This window comes from Ctenopharyngodon idella, chromosome 3 (assembly GCF_019924925.1).
Source record: "Ctenopharyngodon idella isolate HZGC_01 chromosome 3, HZGC01, whole genome shotgun sequence".
NCBI lineage: Eukaryota > Metazoa > Chordata > Actinopteri > Cypriniformes > Xenocyprididae > Ctenopharyngodon > Ctenopharyngodon idella.
Genome location: NC_067222.1, coordinates 55,530,681 through 55,556,674, shown reverse-complemented (window position 1 = coordinate 55,556,674; position 25,994 = coordinate 55,530,681). Strand labels below are relative to the sequence as shown.

The 25,994-nt window shown below is 37.7% G+C and overlaps 3 protein-coding genes across 5 annotated transcripts in view; 1 reads left to right on the top strand and 2 right to left on the bottom strand.

Moving 5' to 3' along the window:
- Window positions 1–25,994, bottom strand: part of LOC127508751 (NACHT, LRR and PYD domains-containing protein 3-like) — a 360,258-nt gene that overhangs the window by 147,442 nt on the left and 186,822 nt on the right. The gene's annotated exons all lie outside the window — the stretch shown is intronic.
- Window positions 1–25,994, bottom strand: part of LOC127508776 (polyunsaturated fatty acid 5-lipoxygenase-like) — an 86,883-nt gene that overhangs the window by 47,087 nt on the left and 13,802 nt on the right. The window contains exons 2-6 of the mRNA XM_051887147.1: window positions 15,650–15,860; window positions 15,491–15,569; window positions 1,556–1,675; window positions 1,171–1,274; window positions 872–1,053 (exon numbers count right to left, since the gene is read on the bottom strand). Of these exons, the coding sequence (XP_051743107.1) occupies window positions 872–1,053; window positions 1,171–1,274; window positions 1,556–1,675; window positions 15,491–15,569; window positions 15,650–15,860 (696 nt within the window). The remainder of the gene's footprint in view (window positions 1–871; window positions 1,054–1,170; window positions 1,275–1,555; window positions 1,676–15,490; window positions 15,570–15,649; window positions 15,861–25,994) is intronic.
- Window positions 6,113–11,922, top strand: LOC127508877 (uncharacterized). Its single transcript, XM_051887342.1, has 2 exons — window positions 6,113–11,545; window positions 11,820–11,922. The coding sequence occupies exon 1, from the start codon at window positions 7,835–7,837 to the stop codon at window positions 8,777–8,779; it is 945 nt and encodes a 314-aa protein (XP_051743302.1). The 5' UTR covers window positions 6,113–7,834; the 3' UTR covers window positions 8,780–11,545; window positions 11,820–11,922.

The following is a 25,994-nucleotide window of genomic DNA, read 5'->3' as shown; positions in this document are numbered from 1 at the left end:
ATTACAAAAACCTAAATTACAAAAACGTTACCTAAATTAGAAACAATGTCCTCATTAATGTTCCTTGTGGTTTCCATAGCAAATAGCACTAGCTATTTTATCAGCGTTTTTTTTTTTTCTCTATCAAGTTCCTCACACTGGGCGGAATGCATCATAAACTGATATCAAGGCCCACCCATTTAGATGGATGATATGATTGGTCAATTTTCCTGTCATTTGAAATTCATCTCTAATTGACTTGCTATGGCTTGGCCCTCTGTAATTTCACAGCTGGACCACCAATCACAGAACTGAAATCTTAATATGGAGAAAATGGATGTCTATGCAACACATCACAAACTGAAAAGGAAAATTGTCAAGTTATAAATTTGTAAAATAACATTAGAGCTGATGACTTTTTATTAAAAAGTTTTTTAATAATTTTTTAATATTTAAAAGTTAATATTTTAAATTTTATTTTTAACATTTCCCTTCTGCATTATACATAAAGGCTTTAAGTAAAGTGTTGCCTAAAATCCTATTGGCTTTTTGTCAAGGGAACCAGGATAATGTTAATTTCCCATTAGCTCACAAAAATAAATCATCCTTACACCAATCTAATAGGGTACACCAAATGGGCTTGCTATGTTCACCTTTGAATATCTTAATGACATTTAAATTGCTGTTAAATAGTACTGTTAATTCTATATGCATATTGCAACATAATACTTGAGCGCTTATTAATAGGCATTAAAGTTATAAATAAGGTATGCAGAATGACACTCATATGCAAGAAATGACAAGTTAATTTCCCTCAGCTATTGACTCAATGACCATGGGAAAATGTGGGTCCCAAGGCCAGACCAGTTGAGAAGTAGTTGTTGTTTCTGACCTTTAACTCTTCCTGCAGAGTAAGACCTCTCTCCAGGAAGCCATTCACCATCTCCTGTGTAACTGGAAAGTTCCCTGGAATGTTCTCACACTTCTTAATCATCACAGGATTGCAGCCATTTAAAAACTGATAGCCAAACATCTTATCGGTTTTCCAGTCTTCCATCACATGGTCTGTCCAGTCTAAAGGAATAAGAGTTGAAAACAGTGTGCTGATTTCCCACAACATTTCTGTTAGTAAAATTAGTTTTTGTACATGTAAATAAATAAATATTCTCACTAAGGAAGGAAAGTCCAAACCTCTTTCAGTTTTCCTGAATATCAAATATATCTTTTGAAAGTCTGCAATATCTTCCCAGGACTGGAACATGCTCAAAAATTTATTAAGGCTACGATTCTCTATCCTGAAACAGCCAGAATCAGAGAGTGTCTGTAAAGTTTAATTTTAAGCAACCTGTCTTATTTATTTTATTTTAGGCTTATTTCAATACATTTTAGCACTGACCATCACTTACTGTATGAAAAAGAGTGGGATGTCCAGACATTTAGACATATTAAAGAGTAATATGTTTTCATAATAACATGAACATTTTCAGATACTATGTAAACTGCTTAGCATAGTTTGTTCTGATGTAACATTCCATGATAAATCAAAAGGATTGTGTCATCCATTCCTGTAACTTACGCCATGCAGACATTCTGCTTGAAGCTCACAGTTTTATCTGTTTCAAACTGAACATCTTGTGGAAGATTAGTAGAGTCGGCGTCTATGCTCATGGGAAAGACCGATGGTAAGCAACTCCATCTTCAACAGGAAAATGGCACAAAAAAAAAGTGTAATTACAACTGCACTTGCATTACATATACATGTAGCAAAAAAAAAAAAAAAAAAAAAAAAGGTAACACTATTTTAAGGGTCCAGAATTATACATTAGTTAAGCATAAATACACTAGTAATTAATGATTAACTTTTTTACAATTATACATTAGTTAAGTATGACCACACTAATGATTAATTTAACATATAGAAATCGCATATTAGCCATTGAAGGATCCACATTCATGTGATAAATAAACAAAAATAAGCTAGTAATGAATGATTAACTGAATGTACAGTAAACGCCTTTTAGCCATTATTACAACTTAGCATACCATATGTGACCCTGGACCACAAAATCAGTCTTAAGTCGCACAGGTATGTTTGTAGCAATAGTCAACAATATATTGTATGGGTCAAAATTATCGATTTTTCTTTTATGCCAAAAATCATTAGGATATTAAGTAAAGATCATGTTCAATAAAGATACTTTGTAATTTTCATTTTTCCTTGCTTACTTTTTGAATAAAAATCATTTTTGTATCAATACCCTTCAAATGCACAACATGGGTCTAAAATGACCGTATTCATTCTCTATGTTATTTCAATCATGGCCGAGTGATTCTTTACTGAATCTTTGAAAGAAATTTATTTTATCATATATTATTCCAGGTATTCACTGAATATCTTGTTTTTTTATTTCCACAAATCATTATTTTTCCTTTATTACTTTACAGTTTTTGTATTTCTACACCAATTTTGTACACCAGGGTAAAAAATGACCCATATAGAAACCTTTGATATTTGCAAATTTTTGCAAGTAGGAACAAATTGCAGAAAACTTTTCACCTGCCACACATTTTACAACTCAACATGGCTGCTTTTGTATATGTGATGCATGTAAGTCTTATTATATTTCATACAATAGTCTATATATTATATTTCATCATTAATATATATATTTTTTTTTTGTCATAAATCAATGCTCTTGGTCACCCTTTACGTCAATGTTCCTGAAAGGTAACAGTTTTGGACATACACAACATTGGTCTAAAGTGACCTGTGTTTTTACTTTATATATCGCATATATCACAATAAATTAATTTCAGCATTCACTATTCCAGGTATTCCTCAATGAACAAATACTTATTTTTTTTCCTTTCTTACTTTTTGATTAAAAATAATTTTTGTATCACTACCCTTCAAATGCACATCCAAGGCAATGCCCAGGCATCTTCTGGTGAAATAGCTGTTGAACCAGGTGCAGGTCCTGGGCAGCTCCTCAGGATGCTTCATGTTCTGTCCTGAGTGGGGGTATGCTCGCTCCAGTAAGACCCCTTTTTACTCAGTTTATTGGACCTGTTCTTCACACAGCATCTCTACAACCATTTCAGCCATTAATCTAGAGTGACTTAGATAAGCCATATTAACACTCTGGATAAATAAAATCAAAAGCACAAGAATATTTTCAAATACACATCAAACCGATGATCAAGAATATACTTATTATCTATCGTTACTGTCGGACAGAAACCTGGTATGTCCAAAACTGTTACTTTTCAGGAACACTGACAGACATAAAGGGTGACCAATAACATTGATTTATGACAAAAAATATAAATTATGAAATATAATATATAGCCTATTGTATGAAATATAATAAGACTTACATGCATTAAATATACAAAAGAAGCTGTGTAGAGTTGTAAAATGTGTGGCAGGTGAATAGTTTTCTGCACTAAACATGTTCTCACTTGCAAAAATGGGCAAATATCAAAGATTTCTAAATGGATCATTTTTGACCCATGTGTAAAATTGATGTAAAATACAAAAACTGTGTTTGTTTATAAATTAAGAAAGAAAAAAAAACATAATGATTTGTGGAAATCAAAAACAAGTAATTTAATGAATACCCTGAATAAATAAATACATTTCTTTCAAAGATTCAGCAAAGAATCACTCAGCCATGATTGAAATAACATAGGAAATGAATACGGGTCATTTTAGACCCATGTTGTGCATTAGAAGGGGAATGCATAGCTTGTGCATCAAAGGGTTAAGAGCCAATAGAAACTGAAACCAAGTAGGTAGCGCAATAATTCTTTTTGCATACAAAATCAGAGACTTTACACATGCAGATCATGCCTCCAACATTTTCACCCTCTAACGAGTCTGCACAAACAGATTCTTACGATTAAAATGAGCCCGAAAACAACATAATCTCATTGATCACGAGATATTACTCACTGAGTGATGTAACATATTTGGCTAAAACTATGTCTCTCGCTTAACTCCTAAGTAGTGAGTAAGAGTCATTTGCTGATAAAATAGAAAAAATGTTTTCATCATTTATTTAACTAAAAAGAAATAAGTAGATTTCAAGTGGCATTTTTACTCCATGAAACATGCACAGATCGTAGAAAATGGCACAGTATTATTTAAAGAAGATTCTCACGATTAAAATGAGCCCAAAATCAACATAATACCTTGCGTCGATCACGAGATATTCCTCATGGAGGAACGGCATCAAGGGCTAAACAAAAAGGCTACATAGGTTCCAAATGCTGTAACTTTTGATTACTTTTTGCTATCACCACAAAATTTGATCCAGATGCAGCTCACATGTAGGAGAATTTTCCTCCTATCTTATTGCCTTCCTGAATTATTGCATGTCAAATAAAAAAAGACATGTAAAATTATAATAAAAATTATATATATGTGTTTGTTTTTATCAGCAGTTTCTCATCATGAGAATGTCCAAATGTAATTTAATTTACATTTTCTAAAAATGTAAGTATTCTATCAAACAATATCTACCTTTTGACTCTCCTTGCTATAGTTTTGGAGTTATGAATCTTTACTTTTGTGTATGTCACTCAGAAAAAAAAAAAAAAAAAAATTCTAAACAACTTTAAAAATGCCTTCAGGTCTTAAAGGGTTTTAAAGGCGATTTTCTCAATATTTTGATTTTTTTGCAACCTCAGATTCCAGATTTTCAAATAGCTGTATCTCAACCAAATATTGTCATATCCTAACAAACCATACATCAATGGGAAGCTTATTTATTCAGTTTCAAAAAAGACTGGTTTTGTGGTCCAGGGTCACATATATTATTTTTGTGTAGTGATGTACTTAGTTGTATTTCAGTGATTTACCATCTATTAAGTTAACTGAAAAATATAAGCTAGTAACTATGTGCAGGTCTTACAGTTATAAGTTGCTAAAATAGTGTAATAAAGACAGTTTGACCCCCTATTCTAAAGTGAGTTATATCCACATTAATTATGGCACTTAATGAGTGGTCTCATTTTTATATATGTATTAATACGTAACTTTTACAGACACAAAACATACTTTTTTGTACATATGGATAGATGCTGAAACGTACAACATGGACGTACTGACAACATTTAAACATACTCATTATTACGCTTTTACAGATAAAAATTAAAAAAACAAACAAAACAAAAAAATTTACAAATCTTTTATATCATAAAGATATCTGTATAATTTCCCTTTACCATTTTATAGATAAATGTTATATCCCTAATCCCTACCCCAAACCCAAACATAACCATTTTATAGAGAATATAAAAGGAACATTGTAATAGACAGAAATGCTTAGGAAAATGACAATTTAGGTAACAATATAGCATTAAAAAGATATTTTGAGCCACTCAAACCTTTAAACCTACCCATAACCATTTTTTTAAAAGTATGTAGATTTGTAATGAAAAGCATAACAGACAGAAAAGTGTAATCAATTTTGGAATAATGTACTTTCAATTCTCAATTTCTCACAATTTCTTTACTGTGAAAATGTCAAAAGCAGTACCAATAGTAGTCTGAATGATGATGTGCTGCAGTCCTCTCTGGTGATATATAATAGTTTTGTATCAGAGCACAATTTAAGTTATAATCACTGAAAACGTTATCCCGCGTCACTTCACAGCATGTTGCAATCTGTGACAAAGCAGGCAAGAGCCAATAAGTGATATCACTGCCGTAAAATGTGTTGTGTCAAGCTTTTTGTGATGGCAATTTTTTAATTCATAACGAGTGCGGGATTTGACATTTACGATATAAGGAATGCTGAATATTAAGAATTGAATTTTGATCTGTTCCTCGCAGTCGTATGGATTCTAAAGATGTGTATTACAGCAAACTAATTAAACTGATGTATTTTGTGAATTTATGTTGCGTTTTAGTGTATTTTCTGGTCCTATATCTGAGAAAATGCCTTTTGTGTCCCACAACAAAATAAGTATTACATGTTTCAACATCATAGGCAGGTGACGTCATGGACCAGGAAACTATAAAGCATACCCAGAACAAAGAATGCTAGCTTATGTGTCTTCATATTTATTGTTGTCTGTCAAAAGCACAATATATATATATATATATATATATATAAAATGGCGAACAAACAGCTGTTCAGACCGTGTGCTTCTCCCTGCCCTCGTTACACGGGTGGGATACACACAAGCTCTGTGTTGTTTGTATGGGAGCGGAACATGCCCAGGCAGCCCTCAAGGGGGTTCTCTGTGAGCATTGTGATAAGATGTCACTTAAAACTCTCCGCTCCCGCTGGCCGCTCTTTGAGGAGGGCACTTCGGCTTGCATTCTTCGTGGTTCGGGTGGCAACTCAGATCATGGGGTTCACAGATGGACCTGGTAGAGGTGTTGGAGACGTGCCCAGCCCTTTCTCTGCTCTCACCTGCCAGGTCCAGTGCCTTTTCCCAGGAGGAAGAACGAGCTGCGCATAGGTGCAGGAAGTGGGGGTGCTGGAGATGCTGCAGCACCCCCTGTTTTCACAGGACAGTAAATGCAATGCAATTTTTTGTTCAGTTAGCCTACATTTATTCATTTTTATCATTAAATAATTTGTTTGTAATAAACACTTTAAATGGGCTATAAAAATGTTGTTGTTGTTGTTTTTAAAGAAGATCTAATAAAAACGCTTTATAGGCTCAAGCATAGGCAGAGTTTCCAATAACGTGTTTTGCAGCGTTGAGCAATGTAGCCAATCACAGACAAATCTTTTGATTTCTGGAACGCAATGAGATGTTCCACTCACCACTCAAAACGCCGGCGTTTTTGTTTAGCGCTGAATGCTTTGCATGCTGGCAAATCCTGATTAAAAAAGTGTAGACATTATTATAAAAGAATCATTGTGCAGTTATTGAAGCGTTGTGAGATCAAGACAAACTTTCATCTTTTTAGTGATTATAAAGGAACACTCGTGCGCATTCTGCCATGCCAAATCATGCACGCAGCACTGCCTATGCTTGCTTTTATGTTTCTGATTGTTGTTGATACTTTAATAACAAATATTATAATGTATCACTGTTTATGCTGGGATCTGTAGGTTGTGGCTAGGGCTAGGCGACATGTAACTTAAAAGTGTAACATGGAAATCTCGGATGTACTGAAAAAAAAAACGTTTTATACTTTTTATTTGTTAAACGCTGCGGCTAATGTATTTCCCGGGTGCAGTCAAATGTCCTGGTGAATGGGCTATGCAGTGTTCTTAGCTATTTTTTTTTTTTCTTTTTTCTCAGCGATATGCTTGTTGTTTCCTGGAGTTTTGATGTGTTTTATATACTTAATAAATGCTTCTTTTGATTAAGTATATAAAATACGCACGCACAGCACACCCAACCTAAAACATCTTCCCGCGCCCCTGGCACTGCAGTTTCTTCCTCCCCGGGTTGAGGCACCAATGCTTCACGTATCCAGCTCTGAGGACTTGGATGTCGTGAGTATCGATGCAGAGGATATGCATGGTTCGCCACTTCATACCCCTGCTTATGAGGAGTTGGAGGTTGTGACTCGTGCTGTTGCCAAATTAAATATCGACTGGCCAGCCGAGAAGCAAGAAGTTCAACAGAGGAGTGAACTGGATGAACTCTTTTTACCATCCAGATCACAACCTCCTTGTCTGGGATTGCCATTCTTTCCCGACCTCCACACTGAGGTGTTGAGGTCGTGGGATAAACCAGCATCATATCATGATTTCAACCCCCAAACAACTAATTATTCTAACATTATGGGGCTGAAACATTATGGCTATGCGGCGATTCCCAGGGCTGAAGAGAAGGGGCTATCTATCTCTCCCCTGAGTCAGCATCATCGCCAAAATCCACGATGTTACCCACCAAGCCTCTTAAGACCACTTCAGCGCTGGTGGGTAAAGTGTACTCGGCTTCAGGTCAGGCCGCGGCGTGTCTGCACACAATGGTGATTATGCAGGCATACCAGACCAACCTGTTAAAGGATACTGATGAGTGGTCAGTGACCAGTGGCGCCAGGCTTCTGAGGGTTGTCCCCTCCAGGGAGAAACAGAGTTCACCTCATTATACAGTGCTGCATATAATAGAAAAGGGCTACAGAATTCTGTTCGGGTTTCGCCCGCCCAGATTCAACGGGGTCCTCTCTACGGTAGTGGACCCAGAGCAGTCTCTGGTTTTGGAACGGGAAGTTCTGACGCTCTTGCGAAAAGGGGCCATAGAACGGGTTCCCCCTCCCAGCAAGCTGTCAGGATTTTACAGCCACTACTTCATTGTTCCAAAAAAGGATGGAGGGTTGCGTTCTATTCTAGATCTGTGCTGTCTAAATCGCACAGTTCAAAAGCTAAAGTTCAAGATGCTTAAACTCAAACGGATTGTGTCACAAGTCAGGTACGAGGACTGGTTTCAATCTCAAGGATGCGTACTTTCATGTATCCATCCATCCATCCATCCACAACAAATTTCTGAGGTTTGCTTTCGGGGGCGAAGCATATCAATATTGGTTACTTCCTTGCGGCCTAGGATTATCACCATGCACTTTCACGAAATGGATGCAGCTCTGGCTCCTCTGAGACTCCAGGGCATTCGCGTATTAAATTACATCGACGATTGGTTGATTTTAGCTCAATCCAAGCTCATGGCGGTTCACAATCGAGATGTCGTTCTCGCTCATATGCGAAAGCTGGGGTTGAGGCTAAACACCAAGAATAGTGTGCCACTTTTCTGCCCGTGGTTTGGGATTCGACGACGATGCAGGCTCATCTTTCTCCTGCTCGTATTGCATCGATTCTCTCAGCTGTAAATGCGATAAAACTAGGCCAGTCACTCACTGTAAAACAGTTTCAGAGACTGTTAGGTCTGATGGCAGCAGCATCCAACATGATACCTTTTGGCCTGCTGTACATGAGACCTTTGCAGTGGTGGCTCAGGACCAAGGGATTCCCCCTGAGAGGAAATCCGTTTTGCATGATCAAGGTCACGTGGCGATGCCTTCCTTAGTCGTGGAAAAAACCTTGGTTCCTGTGTTGGGAGCTCCTTGTCATCACTTAACGCTAACAACGGATGCATCTTTCACAGGTTGCGGGGGCGATCATGAGTGGAAGCTCGGCTCAGAGTCTGTGGCAGGGTCATCTTCTTTCCTGGCACATAAATCGGCTGGAGATGATGGCTGTGTTTCGAGCTCTCAAACACTTCCTCCCAGACCTGAGGGGCCATCATGTGTTTGACCGTACGGACAATACATCGGTGGTCTCCTACATCAACCACCAGGGGGGTCTGAGGTCAAGCCAGCTTTGCAAGCTGGCCCATTAGGTCCTCCTGTGGGCCCAGGGAAAGTTGCTCTCACTGAGGGCATTGTACATTCCAGGGCATCAAAATCAGGGAGAAGACGTCCTGTTGAGGCAGGGGCTGAGGCCCGGGGAAAGGAGACTCCACCCCAAGGTGGTGGAGCTCTTGTGGGAGAAATTTGGTCGTGCAGAAGTAGACCTGTTCGCATCTCTAGGGACAACTCATTGTCCATTGTGGTTCTCCCTCACGCATCCAGCTCCTCTCGGACTGGACGCTATGGTGCAGATGTGGCCAAGGCTGCGTCTGTATGCATTTCCCCTGATCGCTCTGCTTCCGAGAATTCTGGAGAGGGTTCGCCAGGATGGGGTTCATCTCCTATTAGTAGCCCAATTCTGGCCGGCCAGAGTATGGTTTTCAGACCTGCACTGTAAAAAAATCCCTAAAATTTACATGGAAATTTAACAGCAAAATGCTGTTTTCATGTAATAACAGCAAGTTGCTGTTTTTTTGCGGTGCATTATGGGAGAACTTGGTCGCTTCAAGTTGCGTGTTGAGCAGCGACAGTATGGTACTGTTATTTAACAGTATAATACCATATTTTCCCATGTACACATGCGTAAAGGAAGACATTTTAGTTTATCTGCATGTTGTGCACGAGATAGTTTTGCAACTCTGCTGATTATTGTTTATTTGTAAAGTACCTTTTGAAAATTACATTAAATATAGTGATTTAAATCAGATGAAGCGACCATGCATTTTAATTGGCAAGAAACCACAGGAGCATGAGCCCATTGTACAGACTGTCATCACATCACACACAAACCGGTAAGAAAATTTTATCCAACCTGAACATTTTCCTAATCTATATCTGAGTAAAAGATTAGTGTGGAATGTTATTGTTTTTTTGTTTTTTCTTGTGTGGTTACAATTTTAGCATGAGATTCAAACTGTCCACTATCTGCTGCTGATATTTGTTATTTTTCTGTAAGTTACAGAGCAAGTGTAAATGGATGACAGACAGCATGTTTTAATCATGAAAAATAAACCGAGTAAGATACAACAGCATTGTTAGCTTGTTAGCATACACTCAGAATGCATTTGGTTAATTTACTACCATCACACGGTTTGCAACGGACACATGTCCCAATCTTTATCTGAGCAAAAGATGTGTATGAACAAAATTCATAATTCTTCTGTGATTACTGTGAATGTGCATATTCAAACCATTGGTGGCGTGTTTGCAGAAATAGCGGCATGACAGATGGACGATTTTTTTATTTTTTATTTTTGAGACTTTATTTTATTTAATTTTTATTTTATTTATTTATTTATTTATTTTATTTAGTTTTTTGTGTGTGTGTGTGTGGGTGGGGGGGGGGGGGTCTCTCTAATTAGTTAACTAGAGAAGCTATCCATTCTTTACATTATGTTTTCCTTGTCCTTGTAGTTCAACTAGTGAACTGGCTGACTTTGTAGAAAAGCAAAGGTCTCATTCTTTAAAAAAAAAATGTAAGTTTGCCTATTGTTTTGTCATACAGACACCTACATAGTAATCATTCACCTAAAAATGGTAACGTTAGTTATCTCATCTTTTTCTCAACTTCATGCTGTCTCAAACTCGTAGGACTTTCTTTTGGAGGACAAATGAAGATATTGTAATGGAGAAATGATGTCTGTTTGCCCATACAATGGAAGACCAATGGGGACCAAACATTCAAGCTCCAAAAGGAACATAAAGGTACGATTAAAGATCGATTTTGTCTGATGTCAAAATATCAAACCAAAGGACAACAAATTAGAGACTGCAACTGCAAGATGTTACTTGTAAAAAAATGCATTTTCACCAAAAATAAATTGAATCACAAAACTGGCTAAACCACGTGATTAATTGCCTTTATTCTGCATTTACTGTATGTCTATTGGTATTTGAAAGTTTGATCCCCATTTTCTTTTGCATTGTAGAGACAAACAGACATTTCATCTCCATTAAATAATCACCTATTGAATCATCACAGTTCAAATCAGCATAAGGGTGAGTAAATGATAAAAAAAATTATATTTTTTGAATTTCTGTTCTGCATACAATAGGCCTATTGTCTTTGTAAATAATAGTAAATAAAAGTAGCACATTGAGTAATTTTATTTATTTATTTATTTTGTCATTTGCAGATACTGTCAGCCATCTTAAATTGTTTTTTTTTTTACTAATAGATGTCTGCCACTCCTTCTGACCTTGAGAAGATGGATAAACTGCCTTTGACTTATTGCTTGATCCTTCTTAGTAAGTATATCATATTAGATATGTATGCTTTTCTTTTCACTAAAACAAAGCTCATACTCCAGACTGACACTAGTTTCTATTATCAGTAAAAGATCCACCTTAATGTATCTCATACTAGAATCTGCTTATCATAAATGCAGCATGTATGACCAGTGCAGTCTATTCCAAGTCTTCAACTAATTATCCACTAGTTTTTGGTTAGACATTTTTAGGTTATCAAATTTATACCTTGCAAAAAAATTTTAATTGAAATTTTTCTCCTCTTATTTTTCAGATACTTTATTGGAATAAATCCAGAAAAGAGGATAAAAGCTGCATGGAGAAAAGAGGTGTCTAAAATAACTTGAAAAACTGCAGAAGAAGACCAAGATGAAAAAGTCCATCAAGTCCAAAAGTATCTCATCATTTACTCAACCTTATGCTGTCTCAAACTCCTAGGACTTTCTCTTGGAAGACAAATGAAGATATTGTAATTGAGAAATGTTTGCCCACACAATAGAAGACCAATGGGGACCAAACCTTCAAGCTCCAAAAGGAACATAAAAGGTACAATTAATCAAAGTCACCAGTCAATTTGTCTGGTATCAAAATATCAGACCAAACTGAATCACTTCAGAAAACTGTCTAAACCACATGATTAATTACCTTTATCCTCCATTTACTGTATGTCTATTGGTATTTGAAACTTTGATCCCCATTTTCTTTTGCATTTTAGAGGCAAACAGACATTTCATCTCCATTAAATTATCAACTATTCATCACAGTTTAAATCTGCGAATGCTGATTTGTATTTTATAAATCATTTGTTTCGAAAAAAAATGGACTGGTGTTCACTGAAGCCTGATTTGAGAGTATATTTGTATTTTATGAACAGAGAAAGACTTTATGTATTTTTGTATGTATGTATGTATGAATGTATGGCTTATTTAGGGCATATTGTAAGAATTTATGTAATGTTGTATCAGAATTAAAAAAAGACATCTTTTAAAAAGACATGCAGCTTTTAGCAGTGTTACAATGTTATCACATTCTCTACTTTAATACTAGTAATAGTTTTTGGAGATTACAGCAGGGACACTAAAATAACAGTATAATGGCAGCCAAACACCTGACAGTATTATACTGTGCAGCCTATATTTTTACTGCACAGTACTGTAATATTATTCACAGTAATAAACTGTTGTTGCAGATTACAGGACTGGACTGGACCCGGTCAACTGCCCTGTGGGATCAGTGCTAGAATTTCTACAAGAACGTTTCTCTGCAGGGTTATCCCCCTTCCACCTTAAAGGTGTATGTAGCGGCTATTTCTGTTTACCACACTCCCTTTGATGGGTCATCTTTGGGGAGAACCCCTATGGTCATACGATTTCTTCATGGCACTTTGAGGCTGAGGCCTGCACAGCGCAATAGGATGCCGGCCTGGGATTTGGCCATTGTCTAAACATGGCTCCCTTCGAGCCTCTGGAAGAGGTTCCAGAAAAGTTCTTCACTCTGAAAACCATTTTTCTTCTGGCCATTTCGTCTCTTAAAAGAATTGGAGACTTACAGGCCCTGTCGGTTGCTCTGTCATGTCTTGAGTTTGCACCAAGCATGGTGAAAGCCTTTCTTTATCCCAGACCGGGTTATGTGCCTAAAGTCCCTACTAATATTGCAGGGCCTATTATGCTGCAAACCTTTTGTCCTCCGCCTTTCACTTCTTCAGATCAGGAAGAACTTAATCTGCTCTGCCCTGTTCGGGCTTTAGTTGCTTATGTCCACAGAGCTGCCCTGTGCCGAAAGTCAGATCAACTATTTGTCTGTTTATAACCTAGACTTGACTTATAACCTATACTTCCGGCATGCCTGCGAGCGACTTGCTTCATCGTAATATGCAGCTTCTTGTGCATTTTGAAACCAGGAAAATGAACTGAAAATTGCAGGATATGTAGAACATAAGTTCACACAATGTCACATCACGCACCTGCAGCGCTTCTGTGAACGGAGAAAACAGAATAAAACTATAGGCTACATAACATATAAAATTAAAAAGGAATTAGGCCTATAGGCTACGCGATATTTCACTATATAATTAGGTCTACAGATTAACAAAACGAAAGTGGTTCATTGTGGCGAAAATGGAAACAGTTGGATTCGTGCCAAATGAGAAAGGTAGGCTTCAGATTCACTTTAAATGAATTCGTTTAGCATCTTTTTTAGTTTTATTTCTTATAAAGAAATAATATAGCAATAGCCTTGAATATAGCAATAGAAGCTGGGATGGCGTTAAAAAAGAAAATAGATTTTTTTTAAGTAATATGCAAGAAAGTGCTCCCTGTATGTAGTTTACAGCATTAGCAGAGATAGATTTTTTTATATATTTTTTTAATTATAATTGAATTTATTTAAAGACAGACAAAATTTGTTCAGTAAGCCACTGTAAAAAAAAAAAAAAGAAAAAAGAAAAAAAGAAAAAAAGCAATTTTATGTTTAGTTTTCTCCCTCCTGCTGACCGAATCTATACTGAACCGTGACTTAAATACTGAGGTACGTACTGAACCATCATTTTTGTGTACCGTTACATCCCTAGTAATCACAATAATTTATTTATTGTGAAAATGTCAAAAGTGGTACCAAAAGTAGTTCAAATGATAATGAGTCGCAGTCCTCTCTGGCGGTAATAGTTTTTTTATGGGGTACAGAGCAGAATTGAACTTATTAATCCATGAAAATATGAATCCGGCTTCTCTCCGTGAAGGCGCGCACTCATTTCAAATGTCAATCCTTAAAGAAACACGGCATGCTGCAATCTGTAATGAAGCAGGTGAGAGCCAATGAGCGTTCAATATCAGTGCCGTAAACCATGTTGTAAATCTTCTCAAGGGCGCAACTTTCAAATTTGAATCATAACAAGCGCGGGCTTTGACCGTGACGGTCGCTGCTGAGAATGAAGATGAAGAACGCTAGATAAAGGGCTGAATTTGGATCTGTTCCTTATGGATTCTAAAGATTTGGAGAACAGAGAAAAAATAAAATTGATGTGATTTGTGAATTTATGTTATGTTATGTGTTTTAGTGTATCTTACGGTTGTATTGTCAACATTGTACATTATGAAAACGTAAGTATATGTACGTGTAGTAGAACCACACTTTGTAAAAATACACGTATTCTCATGAGATCACGTTGTGTAGAACCACACTTTATGTAAAAATACACACGTATTCTCATGAGATCATGTTGTGTATTACCATACTTTACGTAAAAATACACACATATTTCTCATGAGATCACATTGCAGAATAACTACTAAACAAACCAATAGTGTAAATAAGAACCTATTTTTAGAACAGGTCAAATGGTCTTTATTAGTACTGTATTAGTGGCAGTTTAGCCATAATTATTGGTTTATTCTGGTCAATAAACCTAAATATCACTCAATAAGTGCCATAATTAATGAGGATATAACTTTCACTTTAGAACAGGGGGTCAGATTGTCTTTATTACACTATGTTAGCAATTTATATCTGTTAAATGTTTAATTAAACATAGCTTCATATTGTTCAGTTAACTTAGATAGATGGTGAATTACTGAAGTATTACTACACAAAAATAATATATGGCTTGCAAAGTTGTAAATAATGGCTAAAAGGCATTTACTGTACATTCAGTTAATCATTAATTACTAGCTTATTTTTGCTTATTCATCACATGAATGTGGATCTTTCAAATGTTTCATAAATTGTAAATAATGGCTAATATGCCCTTACTATATGTTAAGTTAATAATTAATTACTAGTGTATTTATACTTAACTAATGCATAATTCTGAACCCTAAAAATAAAGTGTTACCAAAAAATTACATTGAATGATTGTCAATATTGTCAAAATATCGAATGATTCAATATTGTCCAATTAGAGCGAATGATTCAACATTGCCCAAGACTGCAACAGTCACATCATCAAACCTGAACGTTTTTTGTCTTGATTCCAGTTCAGCACATCTTTGGTCTTTACAGAAATCGGTTTCATCCTGAGGTAATAGAGCTATATGAACACACACATGGACAAATAAATATGCATGCAAATACAAACAAACACAAAGAAAAAAGTAAGCCAACACCTACCCGTGCCTCTTCGAAGAACCACTTCCTTTTCATCTGTTATCCATTGATAGCAAGGGAACTCAAGGCAGATTCCAAATGGTGTGTTCACTTTGATACACCTACAGTACCACTGATAATTGCAAACGTATCTCTCACTCTCAAGTTTCACCTGAATGATGTCTCCAAGGTCCTCCTTCACATGGATGTCAAAGGTGTACTCTTGCAAAAGTTCCTTTACAGGGTTTTGAGAAGAGAAATATACATATCAGCATAATCTTATGCCCTGGTTTTATCTTTCATGAGTTTTTTTTTCTTAGAAGCAGGCATTTTCTTTAATCTGAAGACTTGAATGCAATATTGTTTATACTACAGAGCTGTTTAATACTCGATTCTGATTGGTTGACAGATGTTTTCATGTGTGCAATTATGTTCCTGGCATGTTACTTAACCAAGTGGAGACAGTTGAGGAAAAGTAGTTTCTGGCATGTTACTAATCACAGTGGAGACAGTAAGTTACTTAAAAAAATATTCACTTTTGTCATTGTTGCTGTTCATATAATAATATAGCATGGGAAATTTTACTTATGTTGTGTGTCATTATGCAGCACTAATACTTCTACTTATTCTGGTAACAGGTTTATGTATTGTGATGTGTGTTGTGTTTGGAATATCGTCCTGACAACTAATTAATGAGGCTGATTGGGGAATGAGGAACACCGGGGTGTGATCTGTGTATGCAGAGACTGGGGAGGGAAAGATTAAAAATAGTGCCAAAGAGAATGGACGCAGATTGGCTGCAGGTCAATTTACAAACAAACAAACAATTTACAAGCCGAAATAGGACGGCGGTACTCCTCTATTGTTGAGAGGGGGTGTCGTTGATGTGTACTACACTGATTCATAACACTCCAAAGCTTCCTGAAGCAGTATTTTGAAATCGGCCATCACCATATAAGTCGTTATGTTGTTGTTTTTTGGCGCACCAAAAATATTCTTGTTGCTTTATAATATTAATATTGAACCACTGTACTCACATGAACTGATTTAAATATGTTTTTAGTACATTAATGGATCTTGAGAGAGGAAATGTCATTGCTTCCTATGAAGGCCTCACGGAGCACATCGGATTTCAACAAAAATATCTCAATTTGCGTTCTGAAGATTAACGAAGGTCTTACGGGTGTGGGACGCCATGAGGGTGAGTAATAAATGACAGAATTTTCATTTTTGGGTGAACTAACCCTTTAAGAGATTCACCCGCAGTCAAAAGCAAAAGACTTGGGACAGTGGAGTGGCTACAGAAATTGAAATCTACAGGTAACACTAATACACACTAAAATAGGGATGAGCACGAGTACTCGAACGTGACAGCGTGACATGATGATCGCCCTGACTTTAATAACATATATTTCTCTTTTTTCTGATTGGTTATTGCAGCATTTTGGGTGGAATCTGAGGTCTGATTTGTTAGTGGTAGACAGCACGCCTTCCAGAACTCATTGAATAGAGGAGGGGGTTTGAGAAAGCATCTGTCCCACGCCTAAAAAAGCTGGTTTAGAAATGATGCAATGGCGCTGTATGGAATTCAGAGGGCTATCACAGCGGTGATAGACACAATCACTCAGACTAGAGCCCCCTCTACTAGACGGTTATATGCTTATATGTCTCTTCGTTGCTTGGTGCTCTTCCTTGGGGGAAGACCCACAGAGATGTGATATTGGATCAGGGCTTTCATTCCACGAAGAGGGCCTGGACAGGCACTTGTCTCCAGCCACATAAAAAGTGTATGTGGCTGCAATAACAGCAAATCAGGACAATGTGGATGAGAGATTGGTAGGAAAGCACAATCTTAATATTAGATTTCTAAGAGGGTTGCGGAGATTAAATCCACCAAGACTGCACCTTATCCCCTCATGGGATCTCTCCCATGGTCTTACAGGCCCTACAGGGAGATCCGTTCGAGCCTTTAAAGACAGTTGAGCTTAGTGCCCTCTTTATGAAGATGGCCTTCCTGACTGTGCTCACCTCTGTCAAGAGGGCAGGGGATATATGAGCCCTCTTCATTAACAAAACATGCGTCTCATGTGTGTCTCAGACGCTGGCCGGTGCCTCACATAGGCCTCAGACCCTGGTGCCTAAGGTTCCCGCTACCCCGTTCATGGATCAAGTGGTAACCCTGCAAGTGATCCCTCCTGATGAAGGAGACGCAGCCTTGTCTTTGTTGTGCCCAGTGCGTGCCTTTCACTTATATCTGGATCACACAATGAGTTTCAGGTTATCTGAACAGAACTTTGTCTGCTTTGGAAGACAGCAGAAGGGGAAGGCTGTCTCCAATATTGCTCTGGATTGTAGATGCATTTCTGACATATCCAGCACAAGGTTTTCCCTTTGGGAGTGAGGGTGCACTCAACCAGGGGTGTTGCTACCTTCGTCCTCTGGTGCCTCATTAGCAGACATGTTGAACTGTGGGCTAGGCTACACCTAATACTTTCGCCAGATTTTATAATCAAAATTTGGGACCCGATAAACCTAGATAACTGGTAGGGTGTAGAGCTTGCAATCAGTACCTTTCCCCTCTCTAAGCTGTTTTTTTCTCATTGATAGTGAACCCTGGACCATCCTATTCCATCATCAAGCATATCTGGTAGATGAGTTCAGTGGAGGAACTCATTACCAGAACCATTACCTGTGGTATGCCTCTTTTCAGGTGAGCCCTCATAATTGAGTTGGTGGTCCATATGTAGTGACTCCCATTCTTACACTGTTCAGTTTCTCTAGTGTGAACCCTGTGTCTTCTCCAGGACAAGAGCTTAGCTTTGTCCAGTTGACTGTCTCTCTCTCTCTCTCTCTCTCTTAGTAGGTGGAGCCCACCACAGAGATTTCCTATGTAGTAGCTTCCATTGGTAAGTCTATAGGTTGTATTTTCACATGGTTAGCTCCCCTTTGGATAGGATGTGACCTTGGTAGTGTTCCTTTCTCACTAAGATATGTGCTCAGCTTTTAAATGTTAACTATTTTGAGAGTCATAGAAAAGGCAATGTACAAATAAAGTGATCTCTGCCTATTGTATTGGTAAATCTCCAAGAGGCAAAGGAGATGTGAAGCCATGCTTCCTGTCATTGGAAGGTTGACACAGAATCATTGCTATATTTAAATTATTACAGAAGTATTGGGATAAAAATGTACAATTTGCATATAAACACTGGTGTCTACGGTCAAAATATGGCAAACACCTTTTGAAAGTTAATTGACTCTTAAAATAATGATTACATTATATGCACCAATTACATTGTTTTTCCACCAGGAGGCAACAAGTGACAGTTAAAAAATGTATTTGTCTTTGAATTATTCATTCAAGAGATTCCTTCAAAAATGCTGATTCATTCAGTAATGAAACAAGTGAAGTACTTATGAGTGAGTCACTGATTCGTTCAAACTGATTTTTTAAAATAATGCATTCAAATCAATTAAATATTGTTAAATAATAATTTTATCAGAACCTTTAGTAAATTACATGTTATTTTGTTTAGTTGCCATTCAGAATCATGGGAGAGTTAAATTTTTATTGTGGGGGTGGGTATGAGTGTTAAAAAAAAAAAAAAAGATGTTTATGGCTGTCTTTTTTGTCAATTCAGGTGTTTAATTTCTTCTTCATTTTGTAACATTATAAAAGCTCTTTATTCCACAAATACTTCAAGCAACAAGAGAGAGAAGCAGTCAGGCAACAGGAGGGACAACATACTGTAAGTTTTTTTGTGTTTTTTCTGTTTTCTGTGTTTTCTTTGCGTGGCCAAAGACAGCAAAAGTACTTAAACAGTTGTAATTTAACATTCAGCAGAGTGAAGCAGTCAGGCAACAGGAGGAACAACATACTGAAAGTGTTTTTTTTTTTTTCTTCATTTGATTTTAGCGCTGAGATCATTGTTAGTAAACTTTGTTTTGTTTTGTGTGTTTACATGCAGTAGTCACGTGATGTGCTGAATCATTTGGTCTCGTTTGTTCTCGTTTCACTCTGTGAGTTAGTAAGGGGTGGCAGAACTAAATAACGTTGTATCAAGTGGGTATAAAACGGTGTACTGAGCAAGGACATGACAAGGCACTTGAATATTGCTTTTTTCTTTCCTTCCTCTTTCATCCCGCTTGTTCTCGTCTTTCGGTTTTGTGACCTGTTTTAGCTATGTGCTTCCAAATTCCCACTATTACTAACACCTGTTAAAATCCTTTTAGTAGTTGTTTATCATCCTCCAGGTCAGCTAGGTAACTTCTTGGAGGAGTCAGATGTGTTACTCTCATCCTTCCCTGAGGATGGTACTCCTCTAGTAGTACTTGGAGACTTCAACATTCATCCAGACAAACCTCAGGCTGCTGACTTCCACACTGTGCTTGCCTCCTGCTCTCCTGCCTATCCTCTTTGGTCTCATCCATGCTTCCTCCTCCTAATCAGTTCTCATCACTGGATACTAACAATGCTACTGACACTCTTTGCTCCACTCTAACATCTTGCTTAGACAACTTCTGTCCCCTTGCATCCAGACCAGACTGACCCATGCCACGCCTCTGCACCCTGGTTATCCGATGTTCTCCGTGAGCATTGTTCTAGACTCAGGGCTGCAGAGAGGAAGTGGTGCAAATTGAAAGATCCTACTGACCTTAGCTTGTATCAGTCACTCCTTTCTTCCTTCTCTGCAAATGTATTCAATGCTAAAACCACATATTATCACAATAAAATTAACAATTCTCCTGATTCTTGCACGCTTTTCAAAACCTTCTCTTCTCTTCTTTGCCCTATGAAATCCACATTAAAACAGTATAGGCTCAAACAATCAGCATCTAACATTCGTGTCCGCCCACCATCTTATTAAGCTTACTAGCCCACCTGATCCTTATGGTGTCTGAGAAGGATGTAACGACTGAGACAAATCAGACACAATTATTTGTTATATTTAACAAATAAATGTTTAAAACTTACTCTGGGGTCTGTCCATATCCCCTGAGAAGACCAGCCTTAGTTTTATTGCCCTGAAGTATGTGTGGGTTGCCACGTGGAAAAGCAGAGACAAAGAGACACATAGAAAACCCTCAAAACAGACTTTCCTGCATTAATTTATAGACAGGCTGTTCTATAAATGAGCATGCATATCCATAGGACATGGCATCCATTATTACTGTTTGTGTATTATCTCTGGTTTTTGAATTCAGTATTGTTATGCATATTTTATGATAAGAACCAACGGCTAACGCAAACTCACCTATACCGAGTTTGGTGTCTATGAGTTTGTATTTTGAAAATTTGAATGTTCATGTATAGGGTATGTCGATACCTGTGCAACATATCAGTATTACAAGAATCTTTAATAGTTTCTTCAAAACAACTTAACCAGTTAATTTGTAGATCCCCTGCTAGAAACACAAAGGATCGTAAACTTTCCTGTCGGGAGCTCATGTATCATTGGTCCACTGACCCAGAGGGGGAATGTCCAGCACCAGAGGCTAAAAGCCAGTGCACAGTTCTCCTCCTCTCTCTCTTGCTTCTTTGGACGGACTGATGCCCTGCAGGGCCAAGGCCTAAGGACCTGCCAGGCCTGTAATCCTAAACCTGCAACCTCAGCCATGTGCTCATCTAGAAGAGTGAAAGAACTCTTTCCTACTACAAGATTCAAACTAACCATGCAAGTTTGTTATCGCTTCTTCATTCAACGCAGAAGACATCGATTGCAACTTTAGTACCATCGTACCGAATACTCAGGACCATACGCTCCTCAAAAAGGCAGAGGCCTAATGCAAGTATCGTACGATATATTAAATTGCTGCTAGTTAGTTAAAATTGTGCAATTTTGTTGCAAGGGAGTTTTTATGATGAATACTGATGATTCTTTCCTGGTTTTTGGTTTCTTCGTAGCTCCTACTGTTTCCCACTTCCGGTTTCACTCTATCATTTATCATTTTACCTGTTTATGTGTGACTTGCGTGTATGTATGTTTGTGTTTGTTAGTTAGCTATGTGTTCATGATTTAGTTAATAAAACTTTTGCACAATACATATTTGGTTCTGACTCCCTGTCTGCGAATAGATTGCCTCTTAAATGATCAGATCTTGACTACATGCTCTGAGTAGTACCGTACAATAAGAATGTTGTTTCCCATAACCTGGAAAGGAACATTTCTTAGAATTAATAAACAATTAACACTGAGTGTTCACTGGATGAACAGGTTAATTGATTGTAATATTAATTTTATTACATTAAGTTAACTTTTATTAACTGATCCAAATATTCATAATTAATTATAACTAGTTATGATTAATTATATTTATTTTGAGCTAATATCGCTACAAGGACAGTTTCAGCACAAATGTTAGCAAATTTCTGGTTATAAATTACACACACACAAGATGCAGCAAAAGACATTCAAGATACAAAGTTCATAATATTGCAAAATAAAATACTCACACGTCTTCAATATTTAATACCTTTCATGACCTAATCCATTCTTGCTTTTTACATTAGAAACATAAATACAGAATTTTAAATGGTCCCTTTCAAACTGTCTACTTATCTCACACAGAACAACCTCCTGGACAACAACCAGTCTGGCTTCAAGAGTGGCCACTCAACTGAGACTGCCCTGCTCAGTTACTGAAGCCCTGAGACTGGCATGAGCAACTTCACAATCATCAGTATTCATCCTGCTGGATCTGTCTGTTGCTTTTGACACAGTTAACCACAGTTCACCACCTGCAACTGCACTCCAATGGTCTTACCTCTCAGGTAGGTCCTTCAGAGTATCTTGGAGTATCTTTGCCTTCTATAACATTAGGAAAATTAGACCCTTCTTATTAGAGCATTCCACACAAATTCTTGTCCAAGCTCTTGTTCTGTCCAGACTGGACTATTGTATTTCTCTCTTGGCAGGCTTTCCAGCATGCACTGTTAAGCCTCTGTAACTGATCTAGAATGCGGCAGCAAGACTGATCTTTAACAAGCCGAAGAGGGAGCATGTCACACCTCTCTTCATTAGTTTGCATTGGCTGCCAATAGACACTTGCATCCAATTCAAGGCTCTGGTGTTCGCCTACTGAACAACCACTGGCTCTGAACCACTATACCTTAACTCACTACTTCAGATTTATGCGCCCTCCAGAAGTTTGCGTTTTGCAAGTGAACGGCGTCTTGTGGTGCCATCCCGAAGAGGCACAAAATCATTCTCATGGACCTTTTCCTTGTCTGTTCCCTGCTTGTGGAATGACCTACCACACTCTATCAAAGCAGCTTTAGCCATTTTCAAGAAACAGCTAAAGATATATCTTTTTCATCAACACTTAACCCAGTAATATTAACAATTACTTTTTTCTATTTCTGTTATCTCTATTTATCTACTTTTTAAAAAAGCAAAAATCCTTGCTACTTGCACTTGGCTGGAATAACTGGGATATGACACGACACTTGCATACTATTGCACTCATGTTGATTTGATTGCCCTGGTGAAAAAAAAGTATGCTAAGTATACTTGCAGCCAGACTAATTATCAGTATACTTCAAGTGTGTTAATGATTAGTTAACTTAAAGTGTGCTGTTCTGAAGCATTAATTTTGTACTAAGTATATTTTAGTTGTAATAAAGTTGTATTAAAGCATAACTTTAAGTATATTTAGTGTACTTTGTTTGTGTGCTAAATTGGAACAACTTCAAGTATACTTAGTACACTTTAAGTATATGCCTGTGTAGGGACTAATTACATGCTTGATTAGTGATGTTAAAGTGTACTTAATTTGTGTTATAAGTATACTTTATTTGTGTTATAAGTAAACTTTATTTGTGATTTAAGTACATTACAAATTAATTACGAGTGTCTTCCAAACAATATACTATGAATATATTATTTCATAGGTAATAGTATACTGTATGCTCAGCACCTTTGGCTTATTCCAAATACAAAAAAAAAAAAAAAAAAAAAATACACACTGTAGTCAATAACAATACAGTTTGTACTTTGTACAATATATAGTAGTCAACATTTGAAGTGGATCAAAAAAGTTCATCAAAGTTGTCCTAAGAAGAAGGTTTTGATCCACTTCAAATGTTGACTACTGTACTTTGAATTACATAATCTCACACAATGCAGTATTATAATCATGCTACCATTTAACTACCGTTTAATGAATTAATTAGGTGACATTTGTTGAATGCATTTGTTTTCAAGGCCATTAAAATAAATAAAATGTAACAACATCACTAATGAAGAGACATATTTCATTAACAAGTCCAATGGTTTCTATTTAAACTTAACATCGTTTCAGCAAAACTTATCGTGTTTTTCATTAAAGAACACCGAAAGAAAAAAAAAAATTATTGGACCAATGGTGACCCTCTATACACAAATACAAATTACACATTATATTCCATTTTCTGATGAGCTTCTCATTATTGTGTCTGATGGCCGCTTACACAGAGGCAGTGACCGCAGAAACTCATGAAGAACAGCATCTGTTAACAGAATATACCAAAGATATAAGGTCAGACAGCATGATCAACTTTTTATTCATGTTTACAATATGTCTAAATCCTACATTGAACCAATAATATTTTTGAACAGTAAATGAGGATTAACAATAGGGAATTTAATCAGTACAGTATGTCGATATTGCCCATATGGTAAAAAAATTTATTTTATCTGGCCAAAATATATTTTAAATATATGGTAAATATATGTTATAAACAGTGAAGTTCAATGAAATATATTTTTGAAACTGAAAATATATTTTGTTTCAACCTTCATACTTAAAATATATTTAAAAATGTATTTCAGGGGCAAGAAAATACATTTATATTTAAAAATATATTTCAGGGCACAAGACAATACTTTTCTTACAGTCGACAATGCAAATGTGGGTGGAAGAAAGCCTTGCGATCAAAACTACATTCCATTAAATGTTAGAAGAATTTTAAACACTTACAAAAAAAACCATGAATTTCCCCATATTTTCCACATTGACCACTTTTGTTCACATGATCTTCCCAAAAAATACAGAGTGATCATGGCACTTGATCCCCAGCCATTTTGGAAACACCCTCACAAATGTGTGTTTTAGTCTATTATTAATTAATTAATAAATTTATTTATTTATTTGTAATTTATTGTCAGTGTAATATAGCGTTTAAGTGCACATCAAATACAAATAAATAGATGAATAAAATCGCTAGATGTACGATGTTAATAACGTCTCGGTTACAAAGGTAACCCTCGTTCCCTGAAGGAGGGAACGGAGACGTACGTCGGACAGACCGACGAATAGGAATCTCGCTAGAGAGGCCAATCTACTTCGAGTGTAACTACAACGAGCCAATGCACATTGGCATGCAATCATATGCATCAGCTGCTCGCCTCGCAGCGTGGGTATATAACGAGCAGTAGGTGCGTTGCATCTTCAGGTTTTCGCTGAGGAGCCAAACCGGATAGGCGGCAGCATCAGCGGGGTACAGCGACTGTGGCGACGGGACGTACGTCTCCGTTCCCTCCTTCAGGGAACGAGGGTTACCTTTGTAACCGAGACGTTCCCATTCAGTCGGTCACATTCGACGTACGTCGGACAGACGACGAATAGGAATCCCTACCAAAGCGCCACAGGAGCTGCCCCCTTCCAGCGCTCTGTTGTAAGCCATCTGAACCCCCTTGCCTACGGACGGTGGGACAGGGCTAACACAGAGAGTGTCGATCACTGCTGTTCCCCAAAACCCATTCAGTGAGACTATTGGATAACGCTGGGAAAGCGTACCCTTCCGCTGGGAAGGGAACGCTGCGGAAGCCACATCCTTCCTCGAAGGAGTTATGTGGAGAAGTACATATGGACTAACCCGTAGGCTGTACTACATATGGAAGAACTGGGGTGACTTCAACTCGATGAGAGGTGGGTTCTCCCAGAGGGAAAGACACGGGCTTCGTTTAGGAGCAACCGTGGAACTAGACATATGGGATCCCAGTAGGGTCACACATATGGTACCCAGCCTAAACCCGGTTCTCAAGGATACAACGGAGTATAGGCCTAGCGCCAGACGCTCCGCCACGTTGGCTGCCGAAGGGAGATCGGAGGACTCAACAGGGTCTGCCTTGTAGGGACTCTCTGGAGAAAAAGCGCATGTAAGCGCAGCAAGCCGACACTAAGCCGGGGCCTCTCCGTGCCTCTGACCTGAGGTGAGAACACGGGAGGAGACCGGCTCGACACGAAGGCTATAGAATCTAGCGAACGTGTAGGTGTCGCCCAGCCCGCAGCTCTACAGATGTCTGTTAGCGAGGCGCCACGAGCCAGCGCCCAGGAAGATGCGACACCTCTCGTGGAGTGCGCATGCAACCTGAGCGGGCAGGGCATGCCC